The sequence below is a fragment of the Ictidomys tridecemlineatus genome, chromosome 6 (assembly GCF_052094955.1).
Source record: "Ictidomys tridecemlineatus isolate mIctTri1 chromosome 6, mIctTri1.hap1, whole genome shotgun sequence".
Lineage (NCBI taxonomy): Eukaryota > Metazoa > Chordata > Mammalia > Rodentia > Sciuridae > Ictidomys > Ictidomys tridecemlineatus.
The window spans coordinates 155,173,872-155,197,075 of NC_135482.1; the positions used below are offsets into that span (position 1 = coordinate 155,173,872).

Genomic DNA, 23,204 nt, shown 5'->3' on the forward strand with positions numbered 1-23,204 from the left:
CCCTGTAGGGGGAGGGGAGGAGGAGGAGATTTCGAACGCGGACTGAGTCTTCTGGGCACCCGTAGTTGGGAACTGTGGAACGCTGGTCTCAGGGAAGGTGGGAGGTGTCAGAGCTGAGAGTGAGGTTCCTATGGGCCTCGCAGCTGGCTGGACCGACTCTCTCCGCTTTGAGTGTGTGTGAGTCGGATCCCCGGCGACGCGAGGAGCGGCAGGCGCAGTCATGTGAGTCGGGTCTCAGGCTCTGAACAACGAGGTGTTGTTTCTCTGGACATCTCTTTCCCTCCGGGTCCCTCCGCTGCCGCCACCCACTCCCGCCCTTCGGGCCGGGGGCGTGACGGACGCGCCCTTAACTCGCTCGGGTCCAGCAGCGGACCTGCAAGGCCGGTTCTTTGGGCGGGGTAGAAGTGCTACCCTTAGGAGCCACCTGAGTGCCGCTGCACTAAGTCTAAGCTGGGAGCCTGCGGCCCGTTGAAGTGGCAGGTTGCACTGCAGAAATGGTTGCAGCTTAGGACTCCTTTCTACGTTGTCTCGGGGGTCGCCGGCGCCCTTTCTGGTTCCTTAGCGCTTGAATCCTGGGGTATTGTGAAACTTTGGTGTTGGGCTGCGGCCACCGTTGCAGTCCTCGCTCACTAGAAGCAGCCAACCTTAGACAGCATAATGACTTTCTTTTGATCGCATTCTGTGAGATCCCGTTGCTTTTCCAACTCATCCCGAAGCTGAAGAACAAATTGTATTAACTGATACTCTCGAAGGAACCACATCTTTCCCCAGAGTAGACTTATTACTTGTTTTGGTGAATATGACATTTAAGGCATACTTGAATTTCTGTAGGCCTCCGTTATAGCATCCTCCCAAAAAGTTGGAATGGAACGTAAAGAATAAATATTTTTCTCTTGAGATGTTCCTTATTTCCTCATACTGACGCTAGTAACAAAAAAGGAAAATTTTTAAATTATTTTTCGAAGTAGTTTGGAAAGTCCTGTGCCGACTTTTTCTACTCTATTGACAACAGAATCTCAGTTAATTGCTTCAGCCATATAAGTAATAAAATAGGGAGCTTTGTTAACAAAACGTTCAATAGTCAACACTTATCTTTCAAACTCCAAAAAAAGAGGTTTAAAAAAGTGAATTTTTACCTTTTTAATTTTTGGATGAGCTCACACTTGTTTTCCTTTTTTCAGGGCCGACTACTGGAAGTCACAGCCAAAGAAATTCTGTGATTACTGCAAGTGTTGGATAGCAGACAATAGGCCTGTATGAGGATACCACTAACTCTAATAGTATTCATGTGAATAATATTCATGTGAAGTGCTGCTTTTAGATCAAAGTCCATTTCTTTTACATTGCTCTGATTATTCATAACATCAAAAGATTTCTGTTGTCATATTATTCTGCTTATGAAAGCTATAAGCCTTCCTTTTTATCAATTAAATTTGATTATGAAGTCAAATTATTCTGTGGACTTTCAAGAAATGGACATGAGTGGGTAATTTCATCCATGTTTATGAAACATCTATGTTGTAATGGTGGTGCTTATAATGCATACAGAGTGAACGTGGAAAACTCAAAATATAAAAAGATCATTATTGTGCTTTTTCTTGTATATTTCTTGCTCTACATGTAATTAAATATATATGATGCAGAGTTTTAAATTTGAAAGATCATTATTATTCCATCATAAAATATAAAAATTATAACTGTTAAGTGCATTATTATCATCTTATAGTCTAGGAGCAAATTTTGTTTGTTTTGGATATTAGGGATTGAACCCAGAGACACTTATCCTCTGAGCCACATCCCCTGCCCTTTTTATTTTGTATTTTGAGACAGGGTCTGGCTAAGTTGTCTAAGTCCTTCTCTAAGTTGCTGAGGCTGGCTTTGAACTTATCATCCTTCTGCCTGAACCTACTGAGCCACTGGGATTACAGGCATGTGGCACAGTGCCTCAGCTTTGATCCAACTTTTAAGACATAAAAAACACATCACCGATTTTGCCCCCTTTCTGCATATTATGTACCTTCTACATAAAAACCAGAGTATCAAATATACATTCAAATGCTTTTTAATTGACAGAGTTGGACACACAAAAGAATAGTCCAATCTTTAACAATGCTGTATTTCTTTAGTATATATTTACATTGTTTATAAGGTATTAGTATTTTTGGTTGGTTGAGGTTTTTGTTATTGTTTTTCTCTTTCAGTGTATTTGAATACTTTGCCAAAGTTCTTAACTTTTTTTTGAGTTAGACTGTTCTTATAAATAAACGTCATGAATTTTTTAAATCAAATTTCTAAAATTTGATTTCATGCAAATCACAGAAAGTTTTTTCCTTAGAGGCAGTAAAATGAATATTATGAGTTAGCTTGTGTAACTAATCCCTTCCAATACAGTCTGTCTTCATCTTCTTGAATTGCTGACACACACTGATTTAGCCTTTAATTAGAAACAAAGTTAATTTAATTTTAATGGTCTTTCAATATTATTATTTATGTGGTATAATCAACTTTAGGAAACCCAGTATAAGAAATAGAGATGATTATTTACAAAGTCACACTTCAAAGAGGAATTCACAGTATTTTAGAATAACTCAGTGTTAATGCATAAGATTTGATAGACAGAACTTGATTTTGCTGAGTTTACCAGGACTTTCTTCCTGCCTACTACCAGATACTTGTAACTGAGGGCAAATTTTTGGTTGTTTAAATAGATAATAGTGCTTACTCTCTGATCCATGTCCCCAACTGTCATTGCACATAGTTTCACTTTTTTTTTTTTCACTTTCTTACCTATTCTTTTGTTGTTTCCATGTGTATATAGTTATGGGTTCTTATTCAAGTACGCATAAAAGGTAACACTGTAGATGTAGTGTTTTGGACCATATTTTTAAAAATTGACAATATACTCTGGAGGTCTCTCCAGTTAGAGAATTTGTTTTCTATTATAGTAGCCTGTGGGATTGTACCACGATTTAGTTACAGTGCTGCAGTAAATAACCTCATATATAACCTCATTTTGAACTGAGCATCATTGCAACTGTAATTCCAGTAACTCGGGAGGCTAAGGCAGGAGGATTGCTAGTTCTAGGCCAGCCTCAGTAATTTAGAGAAACCCTATCTTAAGATTTAAAAAAAAAAAAAAAAGGAAAGAAATAAGTATGTAGCTCAGTGGTAGAGTGCTCCTGGATTCAATTTCCACTACTCCCCCCAAAAAACCAAACCATTTGTACATGTGCAAGCTTATCTATGGAATAAATTCCCAGAAATGGGATTGCTGGGTCAAAAGAGAAATGTATGTATAATTATGACGGATATTGCCAAATTGTCCTTAATGGAAGTTGTACGTTTTACATCATCATATTGTATAAAAATATGTATTTATAATTTTAAATGTCTATTTTTCTTAAAATTTGGAGGATTAATAGTGGCTTTAAGGAACATTGTTCTTTATGTCTCTTATTTAATATAACAAATACAACAATAAAATTCTAGAGGCTTGATGGTTTTGACATTTGATGTTTGAAGGTGTTTCTTTAAAAATTTTTTTTTAACCCTTTTGGCTTCGTGGCCTTTTTGAGTCTTTATTACAATCATATTTACAAGATCAGTCATCACTGGTACCTTGTATTTTTCTCCCATTAATATGATCATTCTGTTTTATTTTAAGAACCAAAGGATTTCTAGGTTCAGTTTCTTAGGGGCTTTTTTTAATCCCAAAAGGGCTAATTTACCTGAAAATTAATGAGTTTTGATCTTTTTTGCCAGTCATTTTAATTTTAATGTTCTTATTTCCATCCTCACACTTACTATAATGCTTTATTGTGAATTTTATACTGTTCACATAATTTACCTTTATATTTTCTCTTTCTTATTTTCCAGAGTGTTGAATTTCATGAAAGGGGAAAAAATCATAAGGAAAATGTGGCAAAGAGGATCAGTGAGGTAATTTGGACTGATTCTCTGCTAATTTTTTTGTGCAAATGTCAGTTCTTTATCTCACTTTCACTTTTGTGTGTATCTTACATAGATTAAACAGAAAAGCCTGGATAAAGCAAAGGAAGAAGAAAAGGCATCAAAGGAGTTTGCTGCAATGGAGGCAGCTGCCCTGAAAGCATACCAAGAGGATTTGAAAAGACTTGGCTTAGAGTCAGGTAAAAAACAGCCTGCATGTTTTAAAGGTAACATCAGAGGTCATGCTGAGAGCTTTTATTGTTTCTGTAAAGAGGTTATGTACCCAGGGTATACTCTCAGTGATTTTATTATGCATCATAGCCCTATTTAGATAGTAGGACTTGGCTTTTGCACTTCTGTTTTACTTTTTTTGCCTCATCTATTAGTGTCCTCCTTCACATCAGCCAATCTACATTTGTGGTTACCTAGTCCTAGCTCTGTTCTAATTGAGTGGTTCATTTCATAGACACCATCAGTTTTTTTTAGGTATTCTCGTTATTCAACTAAAAGCACTATTCATTAAAAAATAAACCTTGGCCTGAGGCTGTAGCTCAGTGGCAGAGCACTTGCTTATCATGCATGAGGCACTGGGTTCGATCCTCAGCACCACATAAAAATAAAAAAATAAAGGCATTAATTCTGTCCATCTACAACTCAAAAACATATTTAAAATAAAATAAAAAATAAACCTTGTATTAAAACTACAGTTCATTTTATCCGTAGGATAAAAACTATGAATCATATTTGTTTATATGGTTGAATATATGGTGAAATAGCCTTTTTGGACAAATTAACTGACTTTACTACCAGAGGGCATATTATTTTGAAGCTTTAAATATAGCCAAGTTCCAGGTTAAAAACATTATTTAACTAGAATGTGCCTATCTTGTCATTGCTCTAATTTAGGAAGTTTCTGTGAATATTTCTTCCATGACAAATCCATTGTCCATTAATCCAAGCATATAGTAAATCTCAGTTATTGATCTTGCATAGTGGTTGGGATAGTCAACATTCAGTAGTATCCTTTAATCTCTACTAAAAACAGGTTTCATTTAAGGTTTTGAGCAAAATACCTGTTAATGGGCGTTGCTTTCATTAAAGAAGAATAGTTGTAGTTAGACTTTCAAAGTATTATTGTGAACAATGATAGTTAAGGTGAGGGTGCCATGGTTCCTTAAAGATAAAGCATTTGATAGGAAAAAAGATGTCGGCAGTCCTGGAGAATTAGAGAATAGTAGTTGAAAAATGTAACTCTTTATCAGTTACATGAATTGAGAAATTCCATTATGTTGCCCTTTAACCAAATAAATCAGCATTCTATAAATTAATGGATTTTTTCTTTTTCTTTTTTTTTTTTAAAGAGAGGGTGAGAGAGGAGAGAGAGAGAGAATTTTTAATATTTATTTTTTAGTTGGCGGACACAACATCTTTGTTGGTATGTGGTGCTGAGGATCGAACACGGGCCGCATGCATGCCAGGCGAGCAAGCTACCGCTTGAGCCACATCCCCAACCCCTGGATTTTTTCTCTTGAATATTTTTCATAGCCTTGTTTTCCTGAATAGAATATTTATTTCTTTAAAAGTATAACAATGTAGTTTAAAAAAAAAGACAACTTTTTAAAAATTTACTAAACGCTATTAAGATTTCTCTGACATCCTTAGAACTTTTTCTAATTGTACATTTTATGCTATGGTCTGTTTAGAAGTTTTCCTCTCCTCCAATAACAATACATCTTTTAAATACATCTTTTCTTTTAAACATTTACAGTTATAAATCATTTTTAGTGATTACAGAATGGTTAGGAACACAAACTTTAGAATCAAGCAATTGCTTCTCTCTAGTTATATGACCTTGGACTTTTACTAAATTTAAGTAACACTAGTGTACAAATTTCTTATTATAGTAACCATCCATAATAGTGTTTAATAAAAGGTAGCTATCTATACAGTGTATCATAATTTATTTAATTTCTTCATGTTTAACATTTAGATTGCTTACAGTTTTTCACTTTTACAAAGAATGCTATAGTATGGATCATTATGCATGCATTTTTGCACATTTCTTTTTCTTTGAGGGTTCAATTTCTCAAAGTGAGACAGTTTCTCAAAATGAGATTGCAATATCAAAGTGTGAGTATATCATATATATTGTAGCTAATATCCAGAAATGTTGGGCTGATTTATACTTTCACTAAAAATAAAACATTTATTAACGGTGTTGGAAATATTGTCCAATCTTTTGGGAAAAAGTAAAGTCATAAAGGAAGAGCATAAGGAAAAGATTAACATTAAACAGAGACGAGTGTGGGGAGAGAAAGGGAGTGAGAAGGGAAATCGTATGGAAATGGTAGGAGACCTTCAATGTTACACAAAATTACATATGAGAGGTTGTGAGGGGAAAGGGGGGGGGGGAACAAGGGAGAGAATTGAACAACAGCAGATGAGGTAGAGAGGGAAGATGGGAGGGGAGGGGAGGGGGGATAGTAGGGGATAGGAAAGGTAGCAGAGTACAACAGTCACTAATATGCTATTATGTAAAAATGTGAATGTGTAACCGATGTGATTCTGCAATTTGTATTTGGGGTAAAAATGGGAGTTCATAACCTGCTTGAGTCAAATGTATGAAAGATGATATGTCATGAGCTTTGTAATGTTTTGAACAACCAATAAAAAAAAAAAAGCTACATATTTTTTCACATCTGTGTAAGTACCTGATAGATCAGACTAGTACTGGATTTGATCATTCTTTACAGTACTTACTGATCTCCTACAAAAATTAATTATATTTATTTGCATTTCTTTGAGTATTAGTGAAGGTAAATGTTATTCTCTGAGTTGCTTTTGTGCATTCTTGTTAGAATGTTTGATTTGTAAGGAATCTTTGTTAGGCATTAATTTATTTTATTTTTTAAAGAATGATGTGATTCTTTTATACCTTTATTTTATTTATTTATTTTTATGTGGTGCTGAGGATCGAACCCAGCGCCTTGCACCACTGAGCTACAACCCAGCCCATGCATTAATTCTTATATTCGTTGTATTTTTTCATTTGTCTTTCATGAAAAAAACATATATTTGATTTTTTGTTTTTATATTTTCCATACATAATGTCTTAATGTTTATGTGGTTGGATTTAACATTATTTTACTTTATCTGTATGTGGTTTTGTTTTGTTTTATTTTGGGTACTGGGGATTGAACCAGAGACACTTTACCACTAAGCCACATCCCCAGCCCTTTTCATTTTTTACTTTGAAATAGATTTTCACTAAATTGCTTAAGGACTCACTATGTTGCTGAGGCTGGCCTTGAACTTGTGATCCTCTGGCCCTAGCCTCCAGACTCACTGGGATTATAGACATGCACCACCATCCTCAGCATGTGTGTTTTTTACTTCATGTTCTTTTAGTAAAGTATTTTTGGTCTGATATTTATTTTCATGTAAAAGAGTGGAGAATAGCTTTTACTTTATTTTATATTGTTGTTGTTTAAAAATTAACCAGTTATTCTAACATCTTGTATTATATGATCTTTTTCCTTCTAATAAAATATATCAGGAATTTGGAGTTAGCTCTATATCTGAACCATTCTGTTTCAATCATATCTTTGCCTGTTTCTGTATCATTTGACACTGCTGGATCCTCTTAACATTTCACCCCAGTGCTGGGGATCAAACCCAGGACCTTAAATATGCGCCAGGCACTTAAGACTGAGCTGCATTCCCAGTCTTGGATCTTTTTTTAACCATAGTTTTAGAATAAGTTTTAATATAAGGTTGTATTAAATTCCCCTTACCAATTTTTTTTTTATTTTTCAGTGTGTTCTTACATGAGTATTTTTCCAAATCTTGTCAAACTTTTGATTAAAATAACATTATTAATATTTTGTGAAAGAAAAAAAAGGTGAGGTTACTTGACAACTTTGCCTTTCTCTCATCTTTTTTTTTTTTTTTTTAGAAATTTCAGAGCCAACCATATCACCAGTAACCCCCACTATTCCACCCACCTCTGCATCAAATCAACAGAAAGAAAAGAAGAAGAAAAAAAAAGATCCTTCAAAGGGTAGATGGGTAGAAGGCATAACCTCTGAGGGTTATCATTACTATTATGATCTCATCACAGGAGGTAAGTCATTTAAGCATAGAACTAGTAGAAAATAGTTCCATTGGAACAAATAGTATATTTTGTGTTAGGATTTTTATTTAATATTGGAACATTTTAAACAAGGAAAGACTATAACTTATTTTAGCCAAAAGGTTTAAAAAATTATGTGCTCTTTAAAAAATTACCTTTCTCATTGTGACTCAATGTCATACTTAAGGTTTTAATAGCTTTATATTTTCTCAGTAAAATTTTCTGAAAATATGAACTACACAGAAATAAGACTTTTTAATTCATTTTACAAATTGTAAGGTCCTTGAAAGGAAATGTTAAGATTTTCTTGCCAAAAGCAGTCTGGGAGCCAGAAACTGGTTTCTTTTTTTGTGTACTAGTCTTGATTGATGTAATAAACTCCCCCATTCATATTAATGTCAGATAGCAATTTCAAATGAAATACATAATGGTGTTTTTCAGTAGGAATATCAAAAACATCTTTTTATTTTCTTTAAAAACTAAATATATTTGGGATTTTTCCTTCATATAAATTCTAGGAAAAATAACTTTATTTTATTATCCAGAAAGAAAATTTAGTGACAGAAATAAATTTTGATTCCAGGAGGAACTTTCAAGTGTAATAGTAAAGATTTTATGGTATCTCAAAATAATGACTAATTAATTGTGATTATATGGATGTGAGAGATTATCACAGGAATTACTTTTGAGCTAATCTTGGGACATCAAGAATGGTGTCTTGCCATTTGTATCCCTACCACTTAACACAGTGCTTGCCTGGCGAAGTGCAAATACTCCATAAGTATTTTGAATGAATCCAAAGATTTCAATAGATTAAGAGGGTACACAGCATTTCAACAAATGGAACAATATAAACTTAAAAGTTTTAAGGCATAGAGAGTCTTTTGGCAGAGGTGAAACATTCATGTGGCAATTTTCAGTGGCTAATTGATAATTAGAATCTGAGTTAGCTAAATTGAGTCTGGGGTTGTAGATAACATATTTACCTTTAGGAGTATATGAAATTACAAACAATGGAACAAAAAGTAAAAAAGGATGATTAGTATATATATTGAAGGAATGGATTGAAGAAAAGCCAGCAAAAAAGTTCAGAATGATCAGGAAGGTTTGGAAATGAGATCAGAAAGATAATAATGAAAAAAAATTTGAAGTGACGATGTTGTCATAATTATGATTAGAATCATAATCAGTTTGGGACTACATAGAAATGGTGATAACAGTTTTTATAATAGGTAATAATTTATACTGAGGCTTAAGTGAAATAAATAGTGTACAGCAATAAAGATTTCCCTAAATAATTAAATTCTAGAGATGAGTAGTCTTTCTCAGATTTACTTAAAAACATGTTATTCATTCTTTTCTCCCTTCTAGGGCATCATTTCTTCGCCTTTCTACTTTATATACTTTTGCCCTCAGTATATTTGTCTTTAATTCTTTACTTCATCTTTTCCTCTTTCAAGTCACTGTTCATTCCATCGTCTCCCTTGCCCTAAGATAACAAAAAGCTATTCGCTTTCTAACCCAATCCTAAATTCCATGAAATCTTTGAAAGAAGCCTTATGTAGTTCTAATACATCCTGTGCAAGTTCCATGGGAATTAATGTTAGAGAGCCATCTCGTGAAGATAAAACATTCTAGTAACTTCTGATCTAGTAAATTCTGATCCTTTGATTTGTCGTTTCTTCTTGGTTACATAACACGTATATTCTTTTGCATAATGTTGCTGGCATGTATGGGGCTTTTTTTTACATTTCAATTATGTTTTAAACTGTATTTCTATAGTGTTTTATACACGATGACTAGTTTGTAAATTTTTGCCAAATTAAATTATTTGGAGTTTTTTTTTTTTAAGCAAAAAGATTTTATAAATGCAATATATTTTGCTTTAAGCATCTCAGTGGGAGAAACCTGAAGGATTTCAAGGAAACTTAAAAAAGGTAATGGAAGCACATTCATAGTGTTTTTGCTTATTCTTTAAAGTGATTGACTTCTGGGGCTTTTACAGAGTTTTATTAAGCAAATTTTACTTCCAAATAAGCCTGCTACCCCAATCCCCACCTCCAACTTTGTTCCTTTCTTCCTGTAATCCTTTATGTTAGAAGGCTGGGTGGAAATGAAACTGTTGTCTATTCAGAAACCCCATGCAGGGTGAATATTAATAGTTGTTTGCAGTTGGTTATTCACATGTCCTTGTCCATCTGAGAGGAATTCCTGGCCATCAGGGGTATCACTATACCTAACTTCCAGGTGTCGGGTAAAAAGGGAAAAGTGGCTAAATCTACCTTAATAATGCAATATATAACTATTATCATCATTATCTTCAATTTATTCTGTTTTTTTCTCCCCATCCTGTTAGACAGCAGTGAAGGCCATTTGGGTAGAAGGTTTAAGTGAAGATGGTTATAGCTATTATTATAATACAGAAACAGGAGGTAAGAATTATCTTTGATTTTTTTTAATTGTTTTTTAATTCTTAATGGGACTTTATTTTATTCATTTATTTGTATGTGGTGCTGAGAATTGAACCCAGTGCTTCACACATGCAAAGCAAGGACTCTACTACTGAAGTAGAACCCCAGCCCTCTTTCATTTTCTTAACTGTCTAAACTGTACCTAAAACTGCTTGTTAGTCTGCTAAAGTTCATCTGAACTTGGGATTTTAGTATGTAATAAACATTTCCATAGAAAGCCTGTATTGTTTTTCGTAATTTAAAAACATTAGTACAGCTGGGTGCAGTGATACATGTATGTAATATCCCAGCGGCTCTGGAGGCTGAAGCAGGAGGATAAAAGCCTCAATAAATTAGCAAGACTCTTGGCAACTCAGTGAGACCCTGTCTCTATAAATAAAATATAAAAAAGGACTGAGAATGTGGCTCAGTGGTTGAGTGCCCTGGGTTCAATCCTCAGTACCAAAAAATAACAATAATAATAATAACATTAGTACAGTAGAAAAGCAAAAAGATTTCTACTTGTAATATATTGTTCAGTGTATTAATGTTATTCTCAATTGATACGTCATTTGCAAATTTAATAATTTTTACTCTAAAATTACTGGGTTTTGTTATGATTTTAGAAATATGATCATTTCTATGGAAAGTACCTTAGAGATCGCCAATGTTCAATTTTCTTTTCTTTGTTTTTGTTTTTGTATGTGTGTGGGCATTAGAGATTATACCCAGGATTTTATGTTTCTTCTACCATAGTGCTGTAGTGCACACCTGCACACCTCCCCCCAGCACTTGAACTTTCTTTTTCCTTTTTTAAAAAATAAAACAAGTTATTTTAGCAGTGGCTAAAATTGTCACATTTTCACTTTGTCTAATGTTTCAGTTGTATAAATATTTATAAAACATGCATAATTACTGTCATCTAAATTTTTCAAATTTATTTCATAAAACTTCAAGTAATTAATTACATTTGGGCCTACTACAGTTAAACTTATCAGTTTGGCTATAGATTGATGTAACTTTGGAGGGGTTTTTCATTTTTTAATTTCTACTATTCAAAGACTTCTATATAGCATTAAATCTTTTAGTAAAAAATAGCCCTTTTAACCCTTAAACAGATAGCAAGCAAGCCTGCCCAGTTATAGCAGTGTTTCTATCCAAGTAAAGTACTAACTTTTTATAGAGATAAAACAAAGAGTGATATAATAGGCTTTAGAATTAGACAGATCTAAGCTCAGAGCACAACTTCTTCCTTTACCAGTGATGTGTTAGTGAACCTGTCGTTGAGCCTATAGTCACTCTTCAGTAAAAATAGATGGTCATAGTATATACTCCATGGAGTCATTAAGATTAGATACCTGTAAAGTTCCCAAAACAGTGCCTGGAACATAGGAAGTGCTTAGTAAATTATTTCTTGATAGTTCTTTTTGTTATTTGTATGAAATACAGATAAAGGAAAGTATTTACGAGGCTATTCATACTGATTTGCCCTAAATGATTTCAGCTTATACTTGGAGCATTGATTGTTAATAGCAGGCCTTTCAGCTTTAAAACTACCTCAGTTGGACAGTGAATTGAATAATCACTTATTAAACTAAAAATAGAGAATATTTTCAAGACAATGAGAAATGTTTTCATTTTACTAAAAGCCTAGTGAACCACTAGATGGCAGTGGAGCTGAATCGATTGAAGTCCCCCTCCCACTATCAAAGTGACAGATTACATCCAATCATATCTTCATAATCATATCAGAATGATTTTAGGACTGAGGCTATAGCTCAGTGTCAGAGCGCTTGCCTAGCATGTGTGAGGCACTGTGTTCAATCCTTGGCATCACATAAAAATGAAATAAAATAAAGGCATGATGTCCATCTATAACTACAAAAAAAAAATTTTAATGATTTTTTTTGTGTGTGAAAATTCCAGGAAATCTTTATGATAAGTAAATTTCAGGGAATCTCACATATGATCCTTATTAGTATGTTTCCTGAAATTGTTATTGGATAAATTGTGAGTCCATAAAAGGATCACTCACTTTTTTTTTTAATCTTTTATTGATTTTATTTTTTTAAATACACAACAGCAATGGAATGCATTACAATTCTTATTACGTATATAGAACACAATTTTTCATATCTCTGTATATAAAGTATGTTCATGCCAATTTATGCCTTTATACATGTATTTTAGTGTTTTTTTGCATTACAATTCTTAATACACATATATACCACAATCTTTTATATTCTGTTTGTATATAAAGTAGGTTGACACCCAATTCAAGTCTTTATACATGTACTTTGTATAAGGATGTCCATCACATTCCCCCATCCTTGCTAATCCCCTACCCCCTTTCTTTCCCTCCCACCCCTCTTCCCTATCTAGAATTCATCTAATCCTCCAATGCTATCCCTCCGTACCCCACTATGAGTCAACCTCCTTATATCAGAGAAAACATTCAGCATTTGTTTTTTTGGGATTAGCTAAATTCATTTAGCATTATCTTCTCCAAAGCCATCCGTTTACCTGCAAATGCCATGATTTGGAGATTACCCACTTTTTAAGCCTCTCTTTGCTTTGGAATTGTAGATGTAATTTACATCTAGTAAATACCAAGTTGTTTGAAATTTGTTTGTGAAAGATACAAAAGCAAGATGTTTGGAAACTATTTTAAAACTTCATAATCAAATAGTAATGTGAATTAGATGTGAGGTTGTCATTTAATAATTGTAAATAATAGAAATTATTTTAATGGAATTACTTCCAAGTAGAATTGGTTACTAAATAACACTAGTACTAAAATGTGTTGAGCAGAATCCAAATGGGAAAAACCTGATGATTTCATTCCACATACTGGAGATATGCTTTCTAGTAAAATTGATGAAAAGTCACTTGGCACCATAGAAGACTCCAAATCATCAGATTCACACAGTGATTCTGATGGGGAAAAGGAAGCAGAAGAAAAGGTTTCCACAGAAAAAAAAAAGCTAATAATAAAGTTTAAGGTAGGTTCTTGATTTAATCTTCACAGAATTTTATCAGTTTATAAGAAAGTTCCACAGTCTTTTTTTCAGTCTTTGGATATAAGATAGAAATAGAGCTAAGATAGCTGGGGATGTGGCTCAAGCGGTAGCGCGCTCGCCTGACATGCGTGTGGCCAGGATTCGATCCTCAGCACCACATACAAACAAAGATGTTGTGTCTGTCGAAAACTGGAAAAAAAAAAATGTAGAAATAGAGCTAAGATATATTGGTAGTTCTCCCTCCCAATCCTTGATTTTGCTTTATGTGGTTTCATTTACCCATAGTCGACCAAGGTCTGAAAATAGTAAATGTAACATTCCAGAAATAACAATACATCAGTTTTAAATTGTATGACATTCTGAGTGACGTGATGAAATTTCCTTCATTATAGTATGCTATTGTCAGACACAATATCTTTATTTTAATGTGATGCTGAGGATCGAACCCAAGGCCTTGCACACACTAGGCGAGCGCTCCACCACCAAGCCACAATCCCAGCCCCTACTGTATTGTTTTTAACTCTTACTATGCCTAATTTATTAATTAAACTTTATCATAGGAATGTATGTATAGGGAAAAACACAGACTATAGGGTTAAGCACTATCCATGTTTTTAGGTATCTACTGGGGATTTTAGAATATATCCCCAAAAATAAGGTGAGGCTACTGTATTTTGGTAACTGGATAAATGTCTATACTATTTAGTAATACCTATTGGAGAACAAAATTCTTAAGTTTATTTGAGACCTTCTAAGTTTAATAAGCCTCTGTAACATTCAGAGAGCTGTCAAAATAGCCTAGTCTGTATGTCTGGATTAGAAATACTATTTGAATATTATTAGCATATTGGTAATACTGTAAATCTCAGAGTAGATGAATAACTAATTTAGTCACTAGGTGACTAAAGCACAGTGAAGGCCAATATCATTGGTTTTGAGACTCATAAAACAGGTCAGAATATTTTAAAGTTTTCTTGGTTAATAAAAGGAGTTAGATAGAATAGAGAGAGATTAGTGCCGTTTGCCAGCATCATCAGTGAATATAGTCACCTGAAGTCATTTGATCATGTAAAGAATAATGGAGAGAATAGTATAGAAAGTGGTGGGTGTGATCCTCAGAGGAGATCTTTATTGTGTAAGAATCAAAGTATAAAGTATCATGTCCTCCTTTTTCGAATACTAGAAATGAAATCCAGGGTGCTTTACCACTGAGCTACATTCCCAACACCTTTTTATTTACTTTTTAAATTTTAAGACGGGGTCTTACTAAGTTGCCCAGGCTGGCCTCATAGTTGGTATCCTTCAGCCTCAGACTCTCAAGTTGCTGGTAGTACAGGCATGCGCCACACACCAGCTATCATGACCTTTTATGCCTCAGTAAAAATTATTTATTAAGAGAGTCATGGTAGAAATAAATAAATAAAGATATTGTGTCCATTTACAACTAAAAAAAAGAAAGAGTCATGGCCTGCAAGCAGTCAGAATTGCTCAGAAAAGTGGACACTGCATCCTAGTCCTATAATACCAACTTTATGAAGAGATGAGTTGACATCCTTTCAAAGAATTGCAAAGGAAACAGTGTCCCAGGCCAGTAACTCATAGCTGTAGAGTTTGCAAAGAGGATTAAATCAGTACATGATCCACTTGCTAAACTAAGTTATAGAGGTGTGTTATCCCGATGAAGGGATGCCATAAAGTACCATCCCTATCCAGGGGCATCTCTGGGAATTGCTTCTACCCCAATGAGGTATCTTTCTAATTCATACATAGTTGCTAGTTATACAGGCCAGTGAGGCTCTGGCAGTATCCTCAGAGTGAAGATGATTTTCAATTAAATCTTAACAAGTTGAAGGAGTTCTCTAAATAGACATAGCTATAGAAGAGTCTGATTACATAGCATCAAATTCAAAAGGAGAACAATATAAAGGGAGATCACTGTTGGATATGTAAGCTAGGTAAGAAAGCAGAAAAGAGAGACCTAATATGTTAGACATAATGAAAAACCTTCTTGAATGTTATGGTTTAGATCTGGAATGTCCCCCAAGAGCTGCTGTGCTGGGCAGTGCAGCAGTGTTCAGAGGTGAAATGAATGGACCATGAGGGCTCTAACCTTATCAGTGGATTAATCCACTTAATGGATTATTAGTTTGAATGAGAATGAGCCTAAACTGGAACTGGTCTAGGTATCTGTCAGTGTATCAATGGATAAAAAAAATGTGGGGCGTGTGTGTGTCTGTGTGTGTATGTGTGTGTGTGTGTGTGTGTGTGTCTAGTGGAGTTTTATTCAGCCAAAAAAAGAATGAAGTTATGTTATTTGCAGGAAAATGGATGGAACATATTAAGCAAAACAAGGCAAACTCAGGAAGTCAAAGATTATCTGTTTTCTCTCATGTGGAAGCTGGAGAGGAAAAGAGGGGGCAGGGATTTCATGAAAATTAAAGGAAGATCAGTAGAGTAGAGGGAAGGAACCATGGGGAGGGAGAAGCAGAGGAAAAGGGGAAGTACAAGGGAATGATAGTAGCCAAATTATATTGTAATACTGTGTGTATGTATGAATATATAAAAACAAATCTCACCATTATACAGAATTATAATGCACCAATAAAAAACATTAAAAAATAAAAATAGAAAAATAATATAATTTGAATACACTTACTGAGAGGTGGTGAAAACTATACACAGGTGGGATGTGACTGGAGGAAGTAGGTCACAAGGGGCATAGCCATGGGGACTGTATCTGTCCTTGGCACTTTTCTCTGTGTCTCTGTTTCCCAACTGGTATGAGCTGAGCAGATTTCCTCCACCATGCCCTCCTGTCATGTTATTTCTGCCTTGGAGCCAGCCAACCATGGACTGACCCTCTGAAACCATAAGCCATCTTTCCTTCTCTAAGTTCCTTTTTTTTAAACCAGGGATAGAATCCAGAGGCATTTAACCACTGACCCACATCCCCAGCCCTTTTTTATATTTTACTTAGAGACAGGGTCTCACTGAGTTGCTTAGAGCCTCACTAAATTACTGTGGCTGGCTTTGGACTTGCAATCCTCCTGCCTCAGCCTCCCGAATCTCTGGGATTACAGGCATTCACCACCATGTCCAGCCCTTCTCTAAGTTCTTGTCATGTATTTTGGTCACAGTAATGAAAAATAATACATCAGGCATTAAAGTTCTTCCATGTATTATGTACAAATTAAACTATTAAGTGAGATCTAATATATTATTAAGGGTAAATCTGTAAGATGACTTTTAAAAGAAGTTAACTTTTGATTTGTGATAACAGTTTTACTTGAAGTGTTGTTTCTTGACTGTTACATTTCAGGAAAAAAATAAAAAGAGTAATGAAGGAACTGACCCAGAAATGCAGAAGGAAAAAAGTATCCCAAAACAGAATTCATCAGGTCCAAATGAAGAAAAACCCAAAACTCTTAAAAAGCCAAATCCATACGGGGAATGGAAAGAAATTAAACAAGAAGTCAAATCTCAGTAAGTACTTAAAACCTTAATCCCACTGTTATTACAAGTATTGCATATTCCAGTACAATATACATGTATTGCAACCATTAATTTCAAGGGTACTATTCTTATTAAAAGTGTAGCCCAGGAACTGGGGGTGTAGCTCAATGGTAGAGCACTTGCCTTGCATGCATAAGACCCTGAGTTCAATCCCTGGCACCCAAAAAAAAAACCCTAAAAAGTATAGAGTAGCTCATTTCTTTATTTCTAGAGTGGTTTTTATTTTAAAATGTAAGGTACTGGTTACTTTTAAAAGGAAGGTAAGGATTGTTTTAATTCTTACCAAAACATGCATGACATTTCTGTTGACCAACTCACACATGTACATGTGCACATTCTCACATTCACCATCATTTTTTTTGAGGAATAAATATGTTCATACTCAATAAATGCTTTGCAAGATGCTTTACATATATCATAGGATATATCTAAAGGCAAGAAAAAAGTTTTTGCTTTGTTATTCTCTTGAAAGTAGCTTACTACACTTCAGAATTATAAAGCAGATATTCGATAAACAGACCAGTTCATTATCAGTTAAACAAAATCATAGTAAAGTTTTACATTATTAGTTTATTTGTTCACATAAGTTATTTTCTTAGGAATATTTATACCATGAAAGAAAGATGTCACTACCAATTTCACATTTAGTCTTTCTGCAATGCTTAAAGGAAACTTCAGGTTTAAAAAAAACAAAAAGTATCTTCATGCATAAAGGAGTATTCTTCAAAGCCTCAGTGCTTTCAGATGATAATGTAAGATGGTTTCTTTATGTATACTTTTACAGCAAAATGATTGTTAAAGTTGTTTTTTTTTTTAAAGAGAGAGAGAGAGAATTTTTTAATATTTTTTAGTTTTCGGCGGACACAACATCTTTCTTTGTATGTAGTGCTGAGGATCGAACCTGGGCCGCACGCACGCCAGGCGAGCGCACTACCGCTTGAGCCACATCCCCAGCCCTTAAAGTTATATTTTAATGAAAAGATGTTTTTCATAAGATAGTTATATGAGTATTGGACAGTTCTATATACTCATCTTAGAATTGATTCCTTAAGTATGGTATAATATAATACAGCTTAGGACTGCTGTGAAAATGTTATTATGAAATTGTTCAAGTTGTATTTATAGTACTTTTTTTTTCCTCCCTGTACAGGAGGATTAAAACCAGATACACTCTACCATTGAGCTACATTCCCAGCCCTTTTTATTTTGAGATAGTGACTTGCTAAGTTGCCCAGACCTGTCTCAAACTTGTGATACTCCTGCCTCAACCTCTCAAATTGTATTACTAAATGAAATATTAGGAAATATGTGCTGAATGCTACATAGTTTCAGTTACCATGATAAACATAATGATTCTCTATATATTAAAGTTACAGAAATAATAGACTGCTCCATTACTTCAGCTCTTATTTGACTTAAAATAGAAGATGGTCCTACATCGGTACTTCCAAGTTGAGATTTTTTTTTGTTTTACTTGTGATGAATATATGCTGAAATCATTCTTATTAAATCTTAGCCTAGTCAGATAGTTTAATATATAATGGATTATGGCCAACTTCATAAATAGGTCAACCTAGTATTAAAGGGGGTTCCTACCCCAAATTAAAGCATGCATATTTACAGTAGTTTTTTTTGTTATTGTTTTTTGGTATTAGGGATTTAATCCAGGGGTGCTTTACCACTAAGCCGCATTCGTAGCCCTATTTTTTATTTTGAGACAGGTTCTCACCAAGTTGCCCAGGATCTCGGTAAGTTACTAAGGCTGACCTTGAACTTGTGATCCTCCTGCCTCAGTCTCCCAAGTCACTGGGATTACAGGAATTCACACCACATCCAGCTGAATGTTGTAGGAAATTTTGAAAATTAAGTATATAAAAATAATTTATTATTCAGTTACCCAGAAATAATACTAACATTTTTAAGTATTTTTCTCAGTATGTTTTCTCATTTTACATTATTAATATTTTCCTGTTATATTAAAGTTTTATAAACACGATTTCAACCTTGATTTTACTCAGCCATTCTTTTTGTTGGCATTTATTTATCCTTTCTTTTTTTGTACCAGGGATTGAACCCAGAGGCACTTAACTATTGAGCCACATCCCCAGCTCTCTTTATTTTTTATTTTGAGACAGGGTCTTGCTAAGTTGCTTAAGACCTCAGTAAGTTGCTGAGGCTGGCTTTCAACTTGTGATCTTCCTGCCTTGGCCTCCTGAGCTGCTGGAATTACACGCATGCAACACCATGCCTGGCCCATTTTTTATTTTTATAATGAACTCATTATTATATGGATATCTTTCTCTGTTCACATCTCTGACAACCTAGAAGTGGAATATATGTAACAGTTACATTTTTAAATCTGTGGCACTGCTATTGAACCCAGGGATATTCTACCCCTAACTGCATCTTCACTCTCTTTATTTTTTATTTTGAGACAAGGTCTTCCTAAATTGTCTAGGCTAGCCTCAAATTTTCAGTCCTGCCTCAGCCTCTGGAGTCACTGAAATTATAGGCATGCACTACCACACATGGCTGTGAACATTTTAAAATCTTAATACACAGAGTCCACTTATTTTCCAGAAAAAGTATACTGATACTCCATTAGCAGTTTCTGAAAGTTCCTATCCCACTGGATTTTAAATAATTTCTAATTTGGCAAAACATACCTTATTTTAACTTTTCTTTACTGATAAGGTTGAAAATTTTTTTCATATATTTGTCAGCACATCCCCTCATCAGTTTTGGAGGAGTCGGTATAACATTATGATCTACTGAGATAAATGTTCTTCAAGTTTTATATTATACAGAATGGTTCTTTTTTTTCTGAATTATCATTACAATTTTGAAATTTTATCTTTGTCCTTATATTCTTGTTTGTTTTGCTTTTGCAATCCTAGCAAATTTCCTAACTTATTCTTACATTGTACAACTGTTACAATAGCTCTAGACCTAGACCTGTATTTGTATCCACATTTGTAAGATCTCTAGTCCAGGCAAGGTGGCACATGTCTGTAAATCCCAGCAGCTTGGGAGGCTGAGGCAAGAGGACCATGAGTTCAAAGCCAGTCTCAGCAACTTAGCAAGGCCCTAAGGAACTCAGAGAGAGACCCTGTCTCTAAATAAAATAAAAAAGAAAAAGGGCTGGGAATGTTGCTCAGTGGGTAAGTGCCCCTGGGTTCAATTTTCAGTTAAAAAAAAAAAAAAAACAAACTCTCAATACTTGTTTTCATAGCTCTTTCTGCATAATCTAAATGTGGAAGAAGAAAATTTGTTATCCTGTCTTTTTGTTTAAGATCATTGAACTGAATAGCATTTGTTAAAATTTTTAAGTCTTATCAAACAACCTAAAAAAATCACATTACCTCTAAACTGCAATGATCAGAATTGATGAGGGCTCACAATTTTCGTTTTATAGTTTTTGTTGTAGAAGTATATATAATGTACTCCAGTTTTCTTTTCATTTGCAAATGACAGAATTTTACATATGTCTGGAAGAAGTTTCAAGTGTAGCTGGGGATAGGGGCTTGAATAAAATGATCAGGACACTGTGTCTGTCTCTATTACCGCTCTCCTTTCCTTTGAGTTGACCCCTTTCCAGGCAGGCTCTTCCCACCTGATGGCAAAGCTTCAAGTTTATGTCATACTTAATGTAAAGTATCCCAGCAAAAATAGAATGTTTTTTTATTGGCAGTTCCTGAATTTGTCCTACTTAACTTTTATCATGTACACAGTACCCATTCCTGAGCTAACCACTGAGTCGACATGAACTGAACTCAGAATTCATAGACTTAGAAAGACGGAAAAGTAGTTCCCCAAAATACAAGTAACAATAATAATAAAGAGAGTTGTAGTACTAGAAAAATGGGAATGAGGCATTAGAAGAGTCAAAATAAATGTTTCTACTCCAAGTGCTTAGTGTAGTATGTGGCACATAGTAGACATTCAGAATATTTTAGCTTTCCCTGTGTTCTAATTTTTAAGTAGCTAAATATTTTTGTTTTCTCCTTCTTTTAATTTTTATTTTTTGGTACCAAGGATTGAACCCAGAGGTGCTTAATCACTGAGCAACATCCCCAGCTTTTTTTTATATTTTATTTAGAGACAGGGTCTAACTGATTTGCTCAGGGCCTCAATAAATTGCTGAGGCTGGCTTTGAACTGGAGATCTTCCTGCCTCAGCCCGCTGAATCACTGGGATTACAGGTGTGTGCCACAGTACCCAGCTCTCATTTTTTAATAAAATTTGCCAAAGGATTTTTTGTTTATCCTCAGTAAACCAGCTCTTAAATTTAATTATTATACTTTGTTTCTTCATTTCTTGTTTTTATCATTTTCTTGCTCTGACTTTTCTTAGGTTTCCTGTTTTTCTTACTCTCTTTGGATGAACACTTAAAATATTGACAAGAGATGAAAGAGGGTCTGTTCTTGTTTCCTAATGAAAAGTTAAAGCAATTGATTTGTCTCTAAATGTAATTCTGCCCATAAACCCCATAAACTTGGAATGAACAGTCCTTGATGTCATCATTTTTGGAATAGTTTTTAATATAGTGTTTCTGCGTAATTTTTGAATTGGTGGTTTTTCAGGTAGATGGGAAGCCTTTTTGGTTCTTTTTTCCCCCCACTTTTATTGCAGTATGTCTCAATATAACCTTTACAGTTTTTGCATATTGAATTTGGAAATGATTCTGGTTTTGTGGAGGAACTTATATCATTGTTTTTTGTAACTGTTCCAGTAATTCAAAAAGATTCTGTAATGTTCTGTAGTATACTGTACTTGTAGTCAGGACCAATCAACTGATTATTTATAACAAACCATGTGGATGGTTGAAGAACTAGGTTTTTAGAAAAGGGGTCCTAGGCAAACAGCCACGCTGTCTTCTGTGTTAGGATATCAAGATTCCATGATTTTCATCTTCTGTATAATCCTTCAAAGTCCTTTTCAATTATGGCAAAATCAGTTTCCATAAATGCCTCTCCCTTATGTATCTACTGGTACTATATATCTTATATAAGCCAGGGCATTTTCTATAGTAGAAATAAAAGACTAATAACTGAGACTTTTTGTGGGAAAAAAGTTGATGTTCCACTTGATAAGAATTCAGTCTCTTAAATAAAATTGTAAAGTCTGTATTTTAAAAGTTTACTACTTCAAAATGACCACCTTCTAACTTTTCGCCATTAATCATCATTAGGTGATCTGGGGCCTTTGGTGGCAAACATTTTTCTTATTCTGTCAAATAATGGTTTTATTTTTGCTTTCTGTTTCAGTGAAGAGGTAGATTTGGAACTTCCAAGCCCTGAAAATGAATATGTGTCAACTTCAGAAGGTGATATTGGGGAACCCAAAGTGGTATTTAAAGAAAAAACAGTTACTTCTCTTGGAGTTGCAGCAGATGGTGTGGCCCCAGTTTTCAAAAAGAGAAGAATCGAAAATGGAAAATCTAGAAATTTAAGGCAACGAGGTGATGATCAATAATTGTAAAAGCATTTTATATGTGTGTTTTGGACAGAATGGAGACTTACTCTTCTTAAAGTTTCTCCGTGCTTGTTGTTGTACACTGATGCTAAAATTGACTTATTCTAAATGTATTTTATGTGAATTAAAATAATAAATCTTTTTTTATGTGAAATTTATTTTTGTTCCTAAAATGGAAACCTACCATGTTCAATTGTAATACAGTGTATTATGTTGGGTGTCTAAAAATTGTTAATTATGCCATCATTTAAGATGCTATGTATCTGTTATTTAAAACATGGAAATATAAGATAAGACCTTTATTCTTATTCATATGGACATACTTCTTCTGCATTGAAAATGCACTGTTTTTGCAAACTCATATTAACTGTTACCTAAGAAATAAGAATCAAGCCATATAAGAGAAGATTCAGAGCCCAGTAACAATTCAGTTCCAAGGATCCTTTAGAAGGCTGATGTAAAAAATGTATGTATATTGGCATACCATACTCAATTTAAGGATAAAGGCTCAAACCAGGAGCCTCTTGGGTACTTCAAATATAGAACTTGAAGTAGAGCAAAAACTAGACCAAAAATAAAAATATGTATTTGCCCCCAGTTCAGTTCAAGGCAACAAATATTACTTAAGCATTTTAACTTTGAGCTCCAGGCATCATTCCAAGAACT

At 34.3% G+C, this 23,204-nt stretch overlaps 1 protein-coding gene across 3 annotated transcripts; it reads left to right on the forward strand.

Annotated features, from left to right (window-relative positions):
* Positions 1–63: 63 nt before the first annotated feature.
* Positions 64–22,846, forward strand: Wbp4 (WW domain binding protein 4). Of its 3 annotated transcripts, none has more exons than XM_078015822.1 (10): positions 64–222; positions 1,182–1,254; positions 3,877–3,939; positions 4,025–4,175; positions 7,904–8,071; positions 9,971–10,017; positions 10,437–10,512; positions 13,342–13,532; positions 16,870–17,033; positions 22,331–22,846. In XM_078015822.1, coding segments are annotated over exons 1-10 (1,143 nt in total). In that variant the 5' UTR covers positions 64–220; the 3' UTR covers positions 22,539–22,846. The 3 variants fall into 3 exon arrangements, with proteins under 3 accessions (XP_077871948.1, XP_005336840.1, XP_077871949.1); XM_005336783.5 differs by having other exon boundaries at positions 66–222; positions 4,025–4,148; positions 22,331–22,692; XM_078015823.1 differs by lacking the exon at positions 64–222 and adding an exon at positions 259–577.
* The last annotated feature ends 358 nt before the right edge of the window (positions 22,847–23,204 follow it).